Raw genomic sequence first — 18161 nt, 5'->3', positions numbered from 1 at the left:
GGACCCTTTCCCTCCTCTGTCCATTGGACACAATTGGTGTGGGGGGGTACCCTTCCCGTACTCAGTCCATAGAACACTACGGTGGTGGTGGTGATGATGGTTGGAACCCTTTCCCTCCTCTAACCATAGACCACTACAGTGGCGGTGGTGATTGTTGGGACCCTTTCCATCCTCTGTCCATAGAACACTACGGTGGTAATGGTGATGGTTGGGACCATTTCCCTCCTCTGTCCATAGAACACTACGGTGGTGGTGGTGATGGGTGGGACCCTTTCCCTCCTCTGTCCATAGAACACTACGGTGGTGGTGGTGGTGATGGTTTGGACCCTACCTCCTCTGTCCATAGAACACTACGGTGGTGGTGGTGATGGCTTGGACGCTTTCCCTCCTCTGTCCATAGAACACTACGGTGGGGGTGGGGTTGGGGACAATACCCCTCCTCTGTCCATAGAACACTACGGTGGGAGTGGGGTTGGGGACAATACCCCACCTCTGTCCATAGAACACTACGGTGGTTGTGCGATGGTGGGGACCCTTCTCCTCTGTCTCAGCTTCTACAGGAATATTTATTTCCTCTATATACAGAACATGTATAGCTTCTTCTAAGTGTGACCTGTGATATTTCCTTCCATCCCCAGAAAACGTGTCCCGGAAATACGCGTCCGAAAGGCAGAGCCACTCCTCTAACGCCGTACCTAGTAAGTGGCCCCCGTCTCGAAATGCACGCTTCCATTATCCAGTCACCTGCCATTCCTTCCCATCCCATATACAGTTCCGGCAGCGGCATTCAGCATTGTAAAGGGGTTTGGTATCTAATGTCCGGTCACCATGTTGACAAGCAATATTAACCCTAACGCTTATATGTCTATTGTCATTCTACAGTCTGGTGTCCATAGTGACTGCATACCGTATAATGGGGTAGTCCTAAGGACGTGGTGTGGCCTTACTTACCATAGAATGCGCCATGTCTTGGGTTACTAAGCCTGGATCAGTGATGTCATTGTGTGGATGGGGTTACTAAGCCTGGATCAGTGATGTCATTGTGTGGATGGGGTTACTAAGCCTGAATCAGTGATGTCATTGTGTGGATGGGGTTACTAAGCCTGAATCAGTGATGTCATTGTGTGGGTGTGGTTACTAAGCCTGGATCAGTGATGTCATTGTGTGGGTGTGGTTACTAAGCCTGGATCAGTGATGTCATGGTGTGGGTGGGGTTACTAAGCCTGGATCAGTGATGTCATTGTGTGGATGGGGTTACTAAGCCTGGATCAGTGATGTCATTGTGTGGATGGGGTTACTAAGCCTGAATCAGCGATGGCGTGGGTGGGGTTACTAAGCCTGGATCAGTGATGTCATTGTGTGGATGGGGTTACTAAGCCTGGATCAGTGATGTCATTGTGTGGATGGGGTTACTAAGCCTGGATCAGTGATGTCATTGTGTGGATGGGGTTACTAAGCCTGAATCAGCGATGGCGTGGATGGGGTTACTAAGCCTGAATCAGTGATGTCATTGTGTGGATGGGGTTACTAAGCCTGAATCAGTGATGTCATTGTGTGGGTGTGGTTACTAAGCCTGGATCAGTGATGTCATGGTGTGGGTGGGGTTACTAAGCCTGGATCAGTGATGTCATTGTGTGGATGGGGTTACTAAGCCTGGATCAGTGATGTCATTGTGTGGATGGGGTTACTAAGCCTGAATCAGTGATGGCGTGGGTGGGGTTACTGTGCTCCGCAGTGTCACATGAGCGCAGTACACGTATAATGAATGCTCCACAGTATCACATGAGTGCAGTGCGGGTAGAACAGAGGCTCCGCAGTGTCACATGAGCGCAGTGCGGGTAGAACGGAGGCTCCGCAGTGTCACATGAGTGCAGTGCGGGTAGAACGGAGGCTCCGCAGTGTCACATGAGCACAGTGCGCGTAGAACGGAGGCTCCGCAGTGTCACATGAGCGCAGTGCGTGTAGAACGGAGGCTCCGCAGTGTCACATGAGCGCAGATAGCGTAAAATGGATGCTCCGCAGTGTCACATGAGCGCTGTGCGCGTAGAATGAATGCTCTGCAGTGTCACATGAGCGCGGTGAACGTAGAATGGAGGCTCCGCAGTGTCACATGAGCGCGGTGCGCGTAGAGTGGATGCTCCGCAGTGTCACATGAGCACGTAGAGTGTATGCTCCGCAGTGTCACATGAGTGCGTAGAATGGATGCTCCGCAGTGTCATATGAGCGCGTAGAATGGATGCTCCGCAGTGTCACATGAGCACGTAGAATGAATGCTCTGCAGTGTCACATGAGCGCGGTGAACGTAGAACGGAGGCTCCGCAGTGTCACATGAGCGCGGTGCGCGTAGAGTGGATGCTCCGCAGTGTCACATGAGCGCGTAGAGTGTATGCTCCGCAGTGTCACATGAGTGCGTAGAATGGATGCTCCGCAGTGTCATATGAGCGCGTAGAATGGATGCTCCGCAGTGTCACATGAGCGCGTAGAATGGATGCTCCGCAGTGTCACATGAGCGATGCATTGACGTTTGAGGCTCTCAGGCTTCACTTTCTGGTGATCTTGTCTCTTCCAGCCCATGACGACTCTGGACACTCACATGATTCATACTGTAGCCCCCGGAAGACTCCTGGTTCCAGCAGTCACTGCATTGATCTAACGCAGGAGGAGGAGCCACACTGTGGTAAATCCAGATCGTCTACGCAGGAAGGCCAGAGGAAGCGGAAGATGGGGGAAGGTAATAAGCACGGGATGATTCCGGCCCCTCTGGCCGACACGTCGGAGCTCAGAGCTGTACGCCTTTTGTATACATCTAGGAATTACTTTTTTTATGCTCCATCAAACCAGCAAGTATTAATAATAATAATAATAATATTCTTTATTTATGTGGCGCCGCAAGGGTTCCGCAGCGCCCAGTTACACAATACATAAACAAATAATCAAACAGGAAAATAGCGACTTACAGTTGATGACAATATAGGACAAGTACAGGGTAAATAAACATAGTTACATCAGCAGATGACACTGGAATAAATATCAGGTGGCAGAAGACTGCTGGAGTTGGTGCAGTTGAATATTATTAAAGTAAGAAAGTAAAAGCACATGAGGGAAGAGGGCCCTGCTCGTGAGAGCTTACATTCTAAAGGGGAGGGGTAGACAGACAGGGGTGAGACAGATGGGGTACATAGAGAGCGTAGAACAGACGGTTAGGATGAGATTTGGCTGGGTTTGGTGAAGAATTGGGTCTTGAGAGCCCGTTTGAAGTTTTGTAGAGAGGTGGAGAGTCTGAGGGGGAGAGGTAGGGAATTCCAAAGAAGTGGTGCAGCACGTGAGAAATCTTGGAGGTAGGAGTGGGAGGAAGTAATCGGTAGGCAGGAGAGGTGGCGTGCATTAGCGGAGTGAAGAGGACGGGTGGGAGTGTAAAGGGAGATAAGGTCAGAGATGTAGATGGGAGAGGAGTGGGTGAGGGCTTTGTAAGTGAGTGTGAGAAGCTTGAAATGGATTCTGAAAGGGAAGGGGAGCCAGTGAAGGGCTTGTAGGAGAGGAGAGGTGGACGTAGTGCGTTTTAGTGAGGAAAATGAGCCGGGCAGCAGCATTGAGGATAGATTGGAGTGGAGAGAGGTATGTGTCAGGAATGCCAGTCAGGAGGAGATTACAGTAGTCCAGTCTGGAGATGACCAGTGAGTGGATAAGAGTCTTAGTAGCATCCTGGGTCAGAAAGGGAACGCTAATTAATATAAAATGATATAATATCCGCTAATGTACACATGTCCAGTTTAATGCATAGAGCTGATTATATGTAACCTGATACGTAACTATGTGCCGTTTATCCCACAGAATTACCCAGCAGCCAGTCGCTAAACACATTCCATAACAGAGCCAGCGGCGTGACCTCCAGCGGCCAGGTCTCTAGCATCCGAACCACCAGTGCCCAGGTCTCTATCGGACCGACCTCCAGCGCCCAGATCTCCAGCGCCCGAACCTCCAGTGCCCAGGTTTCCAGCGTCCGAACCTCCAGTGCCCAGGTCTCTATCGGACCGACCTCCAGTGCCCAGGTCTCTATCGGACCGACCTCCAGTGCCCAGGTCTCCAACAGCCGGGCCTCCAGTGCCCAGGTCTCCAGCAGCCGGGCCTCCAGTGCCCAGGTCTCCAGCAGCCGGGCCTTCAGCACCCAGGTCTCCAGCAGCCGGGCCTCCAGTGGCCAGTGCATTGATCTGACTGAGGAGGAGGAAATGCTGACTAACCCCAAGGCACTGAGCGCAGGAGTCCCCGGAACATCCTCTCATTCAGGTAACATTCACATTATATATATATATATATATATATATATATATATATATATATATAGTACCTGATAGTAGCGATGCAGAGATGCCTCATACATCCAGCCTCCATACATCACACAGCGGGAGATGTCTCATACATCCAGCCTCCATACACCACACAGCGGGAGATGCCTCATACATCCAGCCTCCATACACCACACAGCGGGAGATGCCTCATACATCCTGCCTCCATACACCACACAGCGGGAGATGCCTCATACATCCAGCCTCCATACACCACACAGCGGGAGATGCCTCATACATCCAGCCTCCATACACCACACAGCGGGAGATGCCTCATACATCCAGCCTCCATACACCACACAGCGGGAGATACCTCATACATCCAGCCTCCATACACCACACAGCGGGAGATACCTCATACATCCAGCCTCCATACACCACACAGCGGGAGATACCTCATACATCCAGCCTCCATACACCACACAGCGGGAGATGCCTCATACATCCAGCCTCCATACACCACACAGCGGGTGATACCTCATACATCCAGCCTCCATACACCACACAGCGGGAGATACCTCATACATCCAGCCTCCATACACCACACAGCTACAGATGCCTCATGCATCCAGCCTTCATACACCACACAGCGGGAGATGCCTCATACATCCAGCCTCCATACGCCACGTAGCGGAGATGCCTCATACATCCAGCCTCTATACACCACACAGTGGGAGATGTCTCATACATCCAGCCTCCATACATCACACAGCGGGAGATGCCTCATACATCCAGCCTCCATACACCACACAGCGGGAGATGCCTCATACATCCAGCCTCCATACACCACACAGCGGGAGATGCCTCATACATCCAGCCTCCATACACCACACAGGGGGAGATGCCTCATACATCCAGCCTCCATACACCACACAGCGGGAGATGCCTCATACATCCAGCCTCCATACACCACACAGCGGGAGATGCCTCATACATCCAGCCTCCATACACCACACAGCGGGAGATGCCTCATACATCCAGCCTCCATACACCACACAGCGGGAGATGCCTCATACATCCAGCCTCCATACACCACACAGCGGGAGATGCCTCATACATCCAGCCTCCAAATACCACACAGCTACAGATACCTCATACATCCAGCCTTCATACACCACACAGCGGGAGATGCCTCATACATCCAGCTCCATACACCACACAGCGGGAGATACCTCATACATCCAGCCTCCATACGCCACGTAGCGGAGATGCCTCATACATCCAGCCTCCATACACCACAGAGCTACAGATACCTCATACATCCAGCCTTCATACACCACACAGCGGGAGATGCCTGATACATCCAGCCTCCATACACCACACAGCGGGTGATACCTCATACATCCAGCCTCCATACACCACACAGTGGGAGATGCCTCATACATCCAGCCTCCATACACCACACAGCGAGAGATGCCTCATGCATCCAGCCTCCATACACCACACAGCGAGAGATACCTCATACATCCAGCCTCCATACACCACACAGCGAGAGATACCTCATACATCCAGCCTCCATACACCACACAGCGGGAGATGCCTCATACATCCAGCCTCCATACACCACACAGCGGGAGATACGCCTCCATACACCACACAGTGGGAGATGCCTCATACATCCAGCCTCCATACACCACACAGCGGGAGATACCTCATGCATCCAGCCTCCATACACCACACAGCGGGTGATACCTCATACATCCAGCCTCCATACACCACACAGCGGGAGATGCCTCATACATCCAGCCTCCATACACCACACAGCGGGAGATGCCTCATACATCCAGCCTCCATACACCACACAGCGGGAGATGCCTCATACATCCAGCCTCCATACACCACACAGCGGGAGATGCCTCATACATCCAGCCTCCATACACCACACAGCGGGAGATGCCTCATACATCCAGCCTCCATACACCACACAGCGGGAGATACCTCATACATCCAGCCTCCATACACCACACAGCGGGAGATACCTCATACATCCAGCCTCCATACACCACACAGCGGGAGATACCTCATACATCCAGCCTCCATACACCACACAGCGGGAGATGCCTCATACATCCAGCCTCCATACACCACACAGCGGGTGATACCTCATACATCCAGCCTCCATACACCACACAGCGGGAGATACCTCATACATCCAGCCTCCATACACCACACAGCTACAGATGCCTCATGCATCCAGCCTTCATACACCACACAGCGGGAGATGCCTCATACATCCAGCCTCCATACGCCACGTAGCGGAGATGCCTCATACATCCAGCCTCTATACACCACACAGTGGGAGATGTCTCATACATCCAGCCTCCATACATCACACAGCGGGAGATGCCTCATACATCCAGCCTCCATACACCACACAGCGGGAGATGCCTCATACATCCAGCCTCCATACACCACACAGCGGGAGATGCCTCATACATCCAGCCTCCATACACCACACAGGGGGAGATGCCTCATACATCCAGCCTCCATACACCACACAGCGGGAGATGCCTCATACATCCAGCCTCCATACACCACATAGCGGGAGATGCCTCATACATCCAGCCTCCATACACCACACAGCGGGAGATGCCTCATACATCCAGCCTCCATACACCACACAGCGGGAGATGCCTCATACATCCAGCCTCCATACACCACACAGTGGGAGATGCCTCATACATCCAGCCTCCATACACCACACAGCGGGAGATACCTCATACATCCAGCCTCCATACACCACACAGCGGGAGATGCCTCATACCTCCAGCCTTCATACACCACACAGCTGCACACATCCGCTGCATTGTAGCACCTCATACGCAGATCCAGAGACTCGGCCTCTGACTCCTTACTGTGGGGTCTGTGTTCCATATAAGATATATAACGGACTAGTAACACTTTGTGCATGGCTACTGCCCTCGCTGCAGAGTCTCTGACAGTGTCTCTCTCTCATTAGACAGCCCACAGAAACGGTCTCTTGCTGAGAGGAAGCACAGACCCTGCATCGACCTAACACAGGCGCAGAGACTCCGCATGGACAAAGCGCAGGATCCGTGGCCCCCGGGCCCTAACAGAGGGGGTAACTATATCAGCAGCGGATAATCTCCCAGATTATTCCACCCTGAGCGTTTCCCGGTTTCTGATTCCCCCCCTTCCTCTGTGGTTGCCGCCCCTGCAGGAGTACCTGTGGTCAATGAGCATCTGAGTGGTTTGGAGAAGCTTCTGAAAGGAGTGCCGACATTTACCCCGACTAACCACGCCAGTGCACAGAAGTGGAACGGGAGCTGGTGGTTCAGAAGCACGTCGCCTCATGGTACGGTGTACAGATGTGTGTCTCCGTGTCTATTAGTGGCTACATCCGGCCGTGGCCTCACTGGTTTCTTGTTTTATTCCTCAGCAGAAACTTGAAGATTCCGCCGTTACCAGAATGACCAGGAATTGGGAAGAGGGAGCGGTGCGCGTGGTTTTGTGGCTGATGGAAGCATTTTATGGAATAGCGGATTGGAGGGTAATATCCGGAACCTCGTATTATGCCGCAGCCACGGGGGAACCTGAGGGAACTCTGAGACTGAGAGGGGTTTACAGTCACACACAAACAATAATCTGGTTATCGACGCTGAGAAGTCTTACACCAGGCTCCGGCTTACCAGTGGTCCAACCACAGCAGATGTCCAGATGGGAGTCCTCAACAGCGGTGTCCATTCAGCTGGTAAGTACCGGAGACCTCTGTGTAGCCCTAGAGGCTGTATGTACAATTACAGGGAACTGTGCCACCTGGCCGTACCTGGATGGAGTGGGGGTTTTGGGGGCTGGTGATGGATACGCTGGCTGCCTGTGTCTGATTGGATGGCCGGTGATGGAGCCAGCAGCTGCCTCTGTCTGATTGGATGGCTGGAGATTTTGCTGGTGACTGCTTATGGATGTCTGTGGAGCCGGCGGCTGCCTGTGTCTGATTGGATGGCTGGTAGTGAATCGGGCGGCTGCCTGTGTCTAGATGGCTGGCAGTGAAGCTGGCGGCTGTCTGTGTCTGATTGGATGGCTGGCAGTGAAGATGTCGGCTGCCTGTGGCTGATTGGATGGCTGGTGAAGGAGCCTGTGGCTGCCTGTGTCTGATTGGATGGCTGGTGATGGAGCCTCCGGCCGCCTGATGATTGAGTTTTGCCTATTTTCACCCATTGCTCATCCAGTACTGGGTTCCGGTGATCTGGAAGTGCAGGAGAACACATGTCCAGTCTCTCAGAATGATTGTATTTATGGGGACTGTGAAATGAGAGCTCTTTGTTTTATAGCTTCTTGTCATGCTGTACAATTTGTTACCCACAGGGGGCGCTGCGATCTGCACAGTATCAGCATTACTTTCATACTGGGGGAGTTACGCATGACACACAGCCCGTGCAGCTGTGATTGGTAGAGGTCTGGCGGTATCAGACGGCTTTGGAGGGATCGGGGCCTGGTAGGTGTCCATCAGATATAGTGATGAGAAACATTTGATGGTAACTGCGTCATCTCGATTTAAGGTTTAAATTAATATATTAGAAAGTTATAATGGCTGCTCTGTGTTCCTCAACATCAACTCTTAAGTATTAGAGGATATTCACAATTTATCTCCTAATAAGTTTTCAATTTTGTATCAACAAGGAAGAGCGACTGGGCACTGGTGTGTGGTTGGTAAACAACAGATAGTAGAAAACCAAAAATGGACAATTACAGAAAGGAAAATAAGACCCTTCGATTATAGTCCCTGTTGGTGGTGCGCCCAGAGCTAGAAAGTACAAGTACTGACGAGGGGAGAGAAAAGAAAGCTCTTGTGTGGGCGCACTCTTATGAAAAGAAGAAGAATTCTTCAATTATAAAGATGATTAAAACATATGTTTATTAATCAAGATTAAAATAATTACCCATCTGCGATCCAAAAGAAAAGGAGTGTGAAATAATGAGTGTGTGAGAAAATATTAAAAATGTTCTGGTCTGTAAATCACGAGAGAGATATTAGAAAGGCTGCAGATACCTGATAGTCTGACACCCGTTTCTCCTGACCAGTACAGATGTTCTGTATTAATGGGACCCAGAGAGGAGGTCAGTGTTATGTCTTAGAAGGACCACTTAAATTGGGTCAATCCTGTACACTTTGCTGGTCACACGTTACTCCGTATAGCACATTTTAGAATTGTTTACTTTTTCATAACCTGATGCTTATAAAGTTGTAAAGAAAAGGATCGGAAGAGGAAAAAAGCAATTAGTGGTGATACTGCTGTTGGTGTCCACCCTTCAAAAGAAGGGGAATAGTTCCTACTCTACAACAGCGGCTATTCCCAGGGAGTCTCCTCTCAAGGTACTGACCCAGCCCGACGCTGTTTGGCTTCCAAGATCGGACGAGATCGGGCATTAGCAGCGTGGTATGATAGTAGAGAGGCTATCTACCAATGAGAGTGCACCTATATACGAATGGTAGAATTGGGAGATTTAAAGAAAGATAAGACCATAAAATGTGTGGATCTGCTTTCCACGTTAGGCAAGGTGAAACAAGAGCCACACTGTGGCGTTGTACACCTTGGATCGTGGATGAGAGTCCACAGAGAAATAGGAAGCACAGAAAGGAATAATAAGAAAAAAATAAGCCTGTTGGGATACGGCTAGTGGTTGGTATCAGGGGGGAGATAAAGAAAGCAAACCAAAACTATAAGACGTAAGGTAGATTCGTAAACAAAATATAGTCAAATATACATTCTTTTTGTGCGTGGGCACCTCTGAGTGCTGTAGCAGAAAATCAATACTTAGGCAAAAGTCAAATCAGGCTTACATAGAGTATACCACACTGCATAACACATTATAATCAGGCTTACATAGAGTATACCACACTGCATAACACATTATAATCAGGCTTACATAGAGTATACCACACTGCATAACACATTATAATCAGGCTTACATAGAGTATACCACACTGCATAACACATTATAATCAGGCTTACATAGAGTATACCACACTGCATAACACATTATAATCAGGCTTACGTAGAGTATACCACACTGCATAACACATTATAATCAGGCTTACGTAGAGTATACCACACTGCATAACACATTATAATCAGGCTTACGTAGAGTATACCACACTGCATAACACATTATAATCAGGCTTACGTAGAGTATACCACACTGCATAACACATTATAATCAGGCTTACGTAGAGTATACCACACTGCATAACACATTATAATCAGGCTTACATAGAGTATACCACACTGCATAACACATTATAATCAGGCTTACATAGAGTATACCACACTGCATAACACATTATAATCAGGCTTACATAGAGTATACCACACTGCATAACACATTATAATCAGGCTTACATAGAGTATACCACACTGCATAACACATTATAATCAGGCTTACATAGAGTATACCACACTGCATAACACATTATAATCAGGCTTACATAGAGTATACCACACTGCATAACACATTATAATCAGGCTTACATAGAGTATACCACACTGCATAACACATTATAATCAGGCTTACATAGAGTATACCACACTGCATAACACATTCTAATCAGGCTTACGTAGAGTATACCACACTGCATAACACATTATAATCAGGCTTACGTAGAGTATACCACACTGCATAACACATTATAATCAGGCTTACGTAGAGTATACCACACTGCATAACACATTATAATCAGGCTTACGTAGAGTATACCACACTGCATAACACATTATAATCAGGCTTACGTAGAGTATACCACACTGCATAACACATTATAATCAGGCTTACATAGAGTATACCACACTGCATAACACATTATAATCAGGCTTACATAGAGTATACCACACTGCATAACACATTATAATCAGGCTTACATAGAGTATACCACACTGCATAACACATTATAATCAGGCTTACATAGAGTATACCACACTGCATAACACATTATAATCAGGCTTACATAGAGTATACCACACTGCATAACACATTATAATCAGGCTTACATAGAGTATACCACACTGCATAACACATTATAATCAGGCTTACATAGAGTATACCACACTGCATAACACATTATAATCAGGCTTACATAGAGTATACCACACTGCATAACACATTCTAATCAGGCTTACATAGAGTATACCACACTGCATAACACATTCTAATCAGGCTTACATAGAGTATACCACACTGCATAACACATTATAATCAGGCTTACATAGAGTATACCACACTGCATAACACATTATAATCAGGCTTACGTAGAGTATACCACACTGCATAACACATTATAATCAGGCTTACGTAGAGTATACCACACTGCATAACACATTATAATCAGGCTTACGTAGAGTATACCACACTGCATAACACATTCTAATCAGGCTTACGTAGAGTATACCACACTGCATAACACATTATAATCAGGCTTACATAGAGTATACCACACTGCATAACACATTATAATCAGGCTTACATAGAGTATACCACACTGCATAACACAATATAATCAGGCTTACATAGAGTATACCACACTGCATAACACATTATAATCAGGCTTACGTAGAGTATACCACACTGCATAACACATTATAATCAGGCTTACGTAGAGTATACCACACTGCATAACACATTATAATCAGGCTTACGTAGAGTATACCACACTGCATAACACATTATAATCAAGCTTACATAGAGTATACCACACTGCATAACACATTATAATCAGGCTTACATAGAGTATACCACACTGCATAACACATTCTAATCAGGCTTACATAGAGTATACCACACTGCATAACACATTATAATCAGGCTTACGTAGAGTATACCACACTGCATAACACATTATAATCAGGCTTACGTAGAGTATACCACACTGCATAACACATTATAATCAGGCTTACGTAGAGTATACCACACTGCATAACACATTATAATCAGGCTTACATAGAGTATACCACACTGCATAACACATTCTAATCAGGCTTACATAGAGTATACCACACTGCATAACACATTCTAATCAGGCTTACATAGAGTATACCACACTGCATAACACATTATAATCAGGCTTACGTAGAGTATACCACACTGCATAACACATTATAATCAGGCTTACGTAGAGTATACCACACTGCATAACACATTATAATCAGGCTTACGTAGAGTATACCACACTGCATAACACATTATAATAAGGCTTACGTAGAGTATACCACACTGCATAACACATTATAATCAGGCTTACATAGAGTATACCACACTGCATAACACATTATAATCAGGCAGTGTAGCAAGGAACAAAATTAACCTATAATCAGTGGGATTTGTAAACTGTGATGTACACAGAAAATCCTGGGTACCTGGTCTGCAATGGTTATTAATATGCCAAGTAAGGATAAGCGCATACAGAGATATATAGCAATAATAATTCAAACTTAAATTAAAAATAAGGAGAAAAAGATACTCATTGTGTCAAATTCAGGAGACAGGTGGTGATACGAAGTCCTCCATGGGAAAGTCCCTCTGTAGAATCCGTGGAAAACGCGTTTCACCCTTTGGGCTTGTTCACTCTCCGGATCTCACAGCTGGTACTCCATGAGGGATTTAAAAACCCTGCAAGCGCGGGTAGCAGCCAATAGGCTATTGTAATCCAATGAGGCATGGGGGCGGGAGTTTGGAAGCTCCAATCACGGCGCATGAGGCCAATAGGTACGTGTACGCGGCGCATCCCAGCTAATCCGAGCATGGGAGCGCCTGATGACAGTAGCGGGTGGGCGGGCGTACGCTCGCAATCGTATACCGCCGCCCGCCCACCGTTCTTACACCGCCCATCCGCTACTCTACGTAAGCCTGATTATAATGTGTTATGCAGTGTGGTATACTCTACGTAAGCCTGATTATAATGTGTTATGCAGTGTGGTATACTCTACGTAAGCCTGATTATAATGTGTTATGCAGTGTGGTATACTCTATGTAAGCCTGATTAGAATGTGTTATGCAGTGTGGTATACTCTACGTAAGCCTGATTATAATGTGTTATGCAGTGTGGTATACTCTACGTAAGCCTGATTAGAATGTGTTATGCAGTGTGGTATACTCTACGTAAGCCTGATTAGAATGTGTTATGCAGTGTGGTATACTCTACGTAAGCCTGATTAGAATGTGTTATGCAGTGTGGTATACTCTACGTAAGCCTGATTATAATGTGTTATGCAGTGTGGTATACTCTACGTAAGCCTGATTATAATGTGTTATGCAGTGTGGTATACTCTACGTAAGCCTGATTATAATGTGTTATGCAGTGTGGTATACTCTACGTAAGCCTGATTATAATGTGTTATGCAGTGTGGTATACTCTATGTAAGCCTGATTAGAATGTGTTATGCAGTGTGGTATACTCTATGTAAGCCTGATTAGAATGTGTTATGCAGTGTGGTATACTCTACGTAAGCCTGATTAGAATGTGTTATGCATTGTGGTATACTCTACGTAAGCCTGATTAGAATGTGTTATGCAGTGTGGTATACTCTACGTAAGCCTGATTAGAATGTGTTATGCAGTGTGGTATACTCTACGTAAGCCTGATTAGAATGTGTTATGCAGTGTGGTATACTCTACGTAAGCCTGATTATAACGTGTTATGCAGTGTGGTATACTCTGTGTAAGCCTGATTAGAATGTGTTATGCAGTGTGGTATACTCTACGTAAGCCTGATTAGAATGTGTTATGCAGTGTGGTATACTCTACGTAAGCCTGATTAGAATGTGTTATGCAGTGTGGTATACTCTACGTAAGCCTGATTAGAATGTGTTATGCAGTGTGGTATACTCTATGTAAGCCTGATTAGAATGTGTTATGCAGTGTGGTATACTCTATGTAAGCCTGATTAGAATGTGTTATGCAGTGTGGTATACTCTATGTAAGCCTGATTAGAATGTGTTATGCAGTGTGGTATACTCTATGTAAGCCTGATTAGAATGTGTTATGCAGTGTGGTATACTCTACGTAAGCCTGATTAGAATGTGTTATGCAGTGTGGTATACTCTACGTAAGCCTGATTAGAATGTGTTATGCAGTGTGGTATACTCTACGTAAGCCTGATTAGAATGTGTTATGCAGTGTGGTATACTCTACGTAAGCCTGATTAGAATGTGTTATGCAGTGTGGTATACTCTACGTAAGCCTGATTAGAATGTGTTATGCAGTGTGGTATACTCTACGTAAGCCTGATTAGAATGTGTTATGCAGTGTGGTATACTCTACGTAAGCCTGATTAGAATGTGTTATGCAGTGTGGTATACTCTACGTAAGCCTGATTAGAATGTGTTATGCAGTGTGGTATACTCTACGTAAGCCTGATTATAACGTGTTATGCAGTGTGGTATACTCTGTGTAAGCCTGATTAGAATGTGTTATGCAGTGTGGTATACTCTACGTAAGCCTGATTAGAATGTGTTATGCAGTGTGGTATACTCTACGTAATCCTGATTAGAATGTGTTATGCAGTGTGGTATACTCTACGTAAGCCTGATTAGAATGTGTTATGCAGTGTGGTATACTCTACGTAAGCCTGATTAGAATGTGTTATGCAGTGTGGTATACTCTATGTAAGCCTGATTAGAATGTGTTATGCAGTGTGGTATACTCTATGTAAGCCTGATTAGAATGTGTTATGCAGTGTGGTATACTCTATGTAAGCCTGATTAGAATGTGTTATGCAGTGTGGTATACTCTACGTAAGCCTGATTAGAATGTGTTATGCAGTGTGGTATACTCTACGTAAGCCTGATTAGAATGTGTTATGCAGTGTGGTATACTCTACGTAAGCCTGATTAGAATGTGTTATGCAGTGTGGTATACTCTACGTAAGCCTGATTATAATGTGTTATGCAGTGTGGTATACTCTACGTAAGCCTGATTATAATGTGTTATGCAGTGTGGTATACTCTACGTAAGCCTGATTATAATGTGTTATGCAGTGTGGTATACTCTATGTAAGCTTGATTATAATGTGTTATGCAGTGTGGTATACTCTATGTAAGCCTGATTATAATGTGTTATGCAGTGTGGTATACTCTATGTAAGCCTGATTATAATGTGTTATGCAGTGTGGTATACTCTATGTAAGCCTGATTATAATGTGTTATGCAGTGTGGTATACTCTACGTAAGCCTGATTATAATGTGTTATGCAGTGTGGTATACTCTATGTAAGCCTGATTATAATGTGTTATGCAGTGTGGTATACTCTATGTAAGCTTGATTATAATGTGTTATGCAGTGTGGTATACTCTACGTAAGCCTGATTAGAATGTGTTATGCAGTGTGGTATACTCTACGTAAGCCTGATTAGAATGTGTTATGCAGTGTGGTATACTCTGTGTAAGCCTGATTAGAATGTGTTATGCAGTGTGGTATACTCTACGTAAGCCTGATTAGAATGTGTTATGCAGTGTGGTATACTCTACGTAAGCCTGATTAGAATGTGTTATGCAGTGTGGTATACTCTACGTAAGCCTGATTAGAATGTGTTATGCAGTGTGGTATACTCTACGTAAGCCTGATTAGAATGTGTTATGCAGTGTGGTATACTCTATGTAAGCCTGATTAGAATGTGTTATGCAGTGTGGTATACTCTATGTAAGCCTGATTAGAATGTGTTATGCAGTGTGGTATACTCTATGTAAGCCTGATTAGAATGTGTTATGCAGTGTGGTATACTCTACGTAAGCCTGATTAGAATGTGTTATGCAGTGTGGTATACTCCATGTAAGCCTGATTAGAATGTGTTATGCAGTGTGGTATACTCTACGTAAGCCTGATTAGAATGTGTTATGCAGTGTGGTATACTCTATGTAAGCCTGATTATAATGTGTTATGCAGTGTGGTATACTCTACGTAAGCCTGATTATAATGTGTTATGCAGTGTGGTATACTCTACGTAAGCCTGATTATAACGTGTTATGCAGTGTGGTATACTCTGTGTAAGCCTGATTAGAATGTGTTAAGCAGTGTGGTATACTCTACGTAAGCCTGATTAGAATGTGTTATGCAGTGTGGTATACTCTACGTAAGCCTGATTAGAATGTGTTATGCAGTGTGGTATACTCTATGTAAGCCTGATTAGAATGTGTTATGCAGTGTGGTATACTCTACGTAAGCCTGATTAGAATGTGTTATGCAGTGTGGTATACTCTATGTAAGCCTGATTAGAATGTGTTATGCAGTGTGGTATACTCTACGTAAGCCTGATTAGAATGTGTTATGCAGTGTGGTATACTCTACGTAAGCCTGATTAGAATGTGTTATGCAGTGTGGTATACTCTATGTAAGCCTGATTATAATGTGTTATGCAGTGTGGTATACTCTACGTAAGCCTGATTATAATGTGTTATGCAGTGTGGTATACTCTACGTAAGCCTGATTATAATGTGTTATGCAGTGTGGTATACTCTACGTAAGCCTGATTATAATGTGTTATGCAGTGTGGTATACTCTATGTAAGCCTGATTATAATGTGTTATGCAGTGTGGTATACTCTACGTAAGCCTGATTATAATGTGTTATGCAGTGTGGTATACTCTATGTAAGCTTGATTATAATGTGTTATGCAGTGTGGTATACTCTACGTAAGCCTGATTATAATGTGTTATGCAGTGTGGTATACTCTACGTAAGCCTGATTATAATGTGTTATGCAGTGTGGTATACTCTACGTAAGCCTGATTATAATGTGTTATGCAGTGTGGTATACTCTATGTAAGCCTGATTATAATGTGTTATGCAGTGTGGTATACTCTATGTAAGCCTGATTATAATGTGTTATGCAGTGTGGTATACTCTACGTAAGCCTGATTATAATGTGTTATGCAGTGTGGTATACTCTACGTAAGCCTGATTATAATGTGTTATGCAGTGTGGTATACTCTATGTAAGCTTGATTATAATGTGTTATGCAGTGTGGTATACTCTATGTAAGCCTGATTAGAATGTGTTATGCAGTGTGGTATACTCTATGTAAGCCTGATTAGAATGTGTTATGCAGTGTGGTATACTCTACGTAAGCCTGATTAGAATGTGTTATGCAGTGTGGTATACTCTACGTAAGCCTGATTAGAATGTGTTATGCAGTGTGGTATACTCTATGTAAGCCTGATTAGAATGTGTTATGCAGTGTGGTATACTCTATGTAAGCCTGATTAGAATGTGTTATGCAGTGTGGTATACTCTACGTAAGCCTGATTAGAATGTGTTATGCAGTGTGGTATACTCTACGTAAGCCTGATTAGAATGTGTTATGCAGTGTGGTATACTCTACGTAAGCCTGATTAGAATGTGTTATGCAGTGTGGTATACTCTACGTAAGCCTGATTATAACGTGTTATGCAGTGTGGTATACTCTGTGTAAGCCTGATTAGAATGTGTTATGCAGTGTGGTATACTCTACGTAAGCCTGATTAGAATGTGTTATGCAGTGTGGTATACTCTACGTAAGCCTGATTAGAATGTGTTATGCAGTGTGGTATACTCTACGTAAGCCTGATTAGAATGTGTTATGCAGTGTGGTATACTCTATGTAAGCCTGATTAGAATGTGTTATGCAGTGTGGTATACTCTATGTAAGCCTGATTAGAATGTGTTATGCAGTGTGGTATACTCTATGTAAGCCTGATTAGAATGTGTTATGCAGTGTGGTATACTCTATGTAAGCCTGATTAGAATGTGTTATGCAGTGTGGTATACTCTACGTAAGCCTGATTAGAATGTGTTATGCAGTGTGGTATACTCTACGTAAGCCTGATTAGAATGTG

The 18161-nt window shown here is 45.3% G+C and overlaps 1 protein-coding gene and 1 pseudogene across 4 annotated transcripts in view; one reads left to right on the top strand and one right to left on the bottom strand.

The window, feature by feature from the left end:
- LOC134928664 (uncharacterized) overlaps positions 1–18161 on the top strand; it is a 131178-nt gene that overhangs the window by 99354 nt on the left and 13663 nt on the right. For 3 of the 4 annotated variants that reach the window (XM_063924630.1, XM_063924631.1, XM_063924628.1), the window contains 7 exons: positions 639–698; positions 2570–2731; positions 3832–4284; positions 7303–7425; positions 7525–7659; positions 7744–8055; positions 8670–8799. In XM_063924630.1, coding sequence (XP_063780700.1) covers positions 639–698; positions 2570–2731; positions 3832–4284; positions 7303–7425; positions 7525–7659; positions 7744–7754 — 944 coding nt within the window. In that variant the 3' untranslated portion in view covers positions 7755–8055; positions 8670–8799. The remainder of the gene's footprint in view (positions 1–638; positions 699–2569; positions 2732–3831; positions 4285–7302; positions 7426–7524; positions 7660–7743; positions 8056–8669; positions 8800–18161) is intronic. The other variant, XM_063924629.1, reaches the window with a different exon arrangement.
- On the bottom strand, positions 9638–9756 carry LOC134930371 (5S ribosomal RNA; annotated as a pseudogene).

The sequence above is a fragment of the Pseudophryne corroboree genome, chromosome 5, assembly GCF_028390025.1.
Source record: "Pseudophryne corroboree isolate aPseCor3 chromosome 5, aPseCor3.hap2, whole genome shotgun sequence".
In the NCBI taxonomy this organism is placed as follows: domain Eukaryota; kingdom Metazoa; phylum Chordata; class Amphibia; order Anura; family Myobatrachidae; genus Pseudophryne; species Pseudophryne corroboree.
Note: the sequence above shows the minus strand (reverse complement) of the source record. Positions and strands in the feature narration are given on the sequence as shown.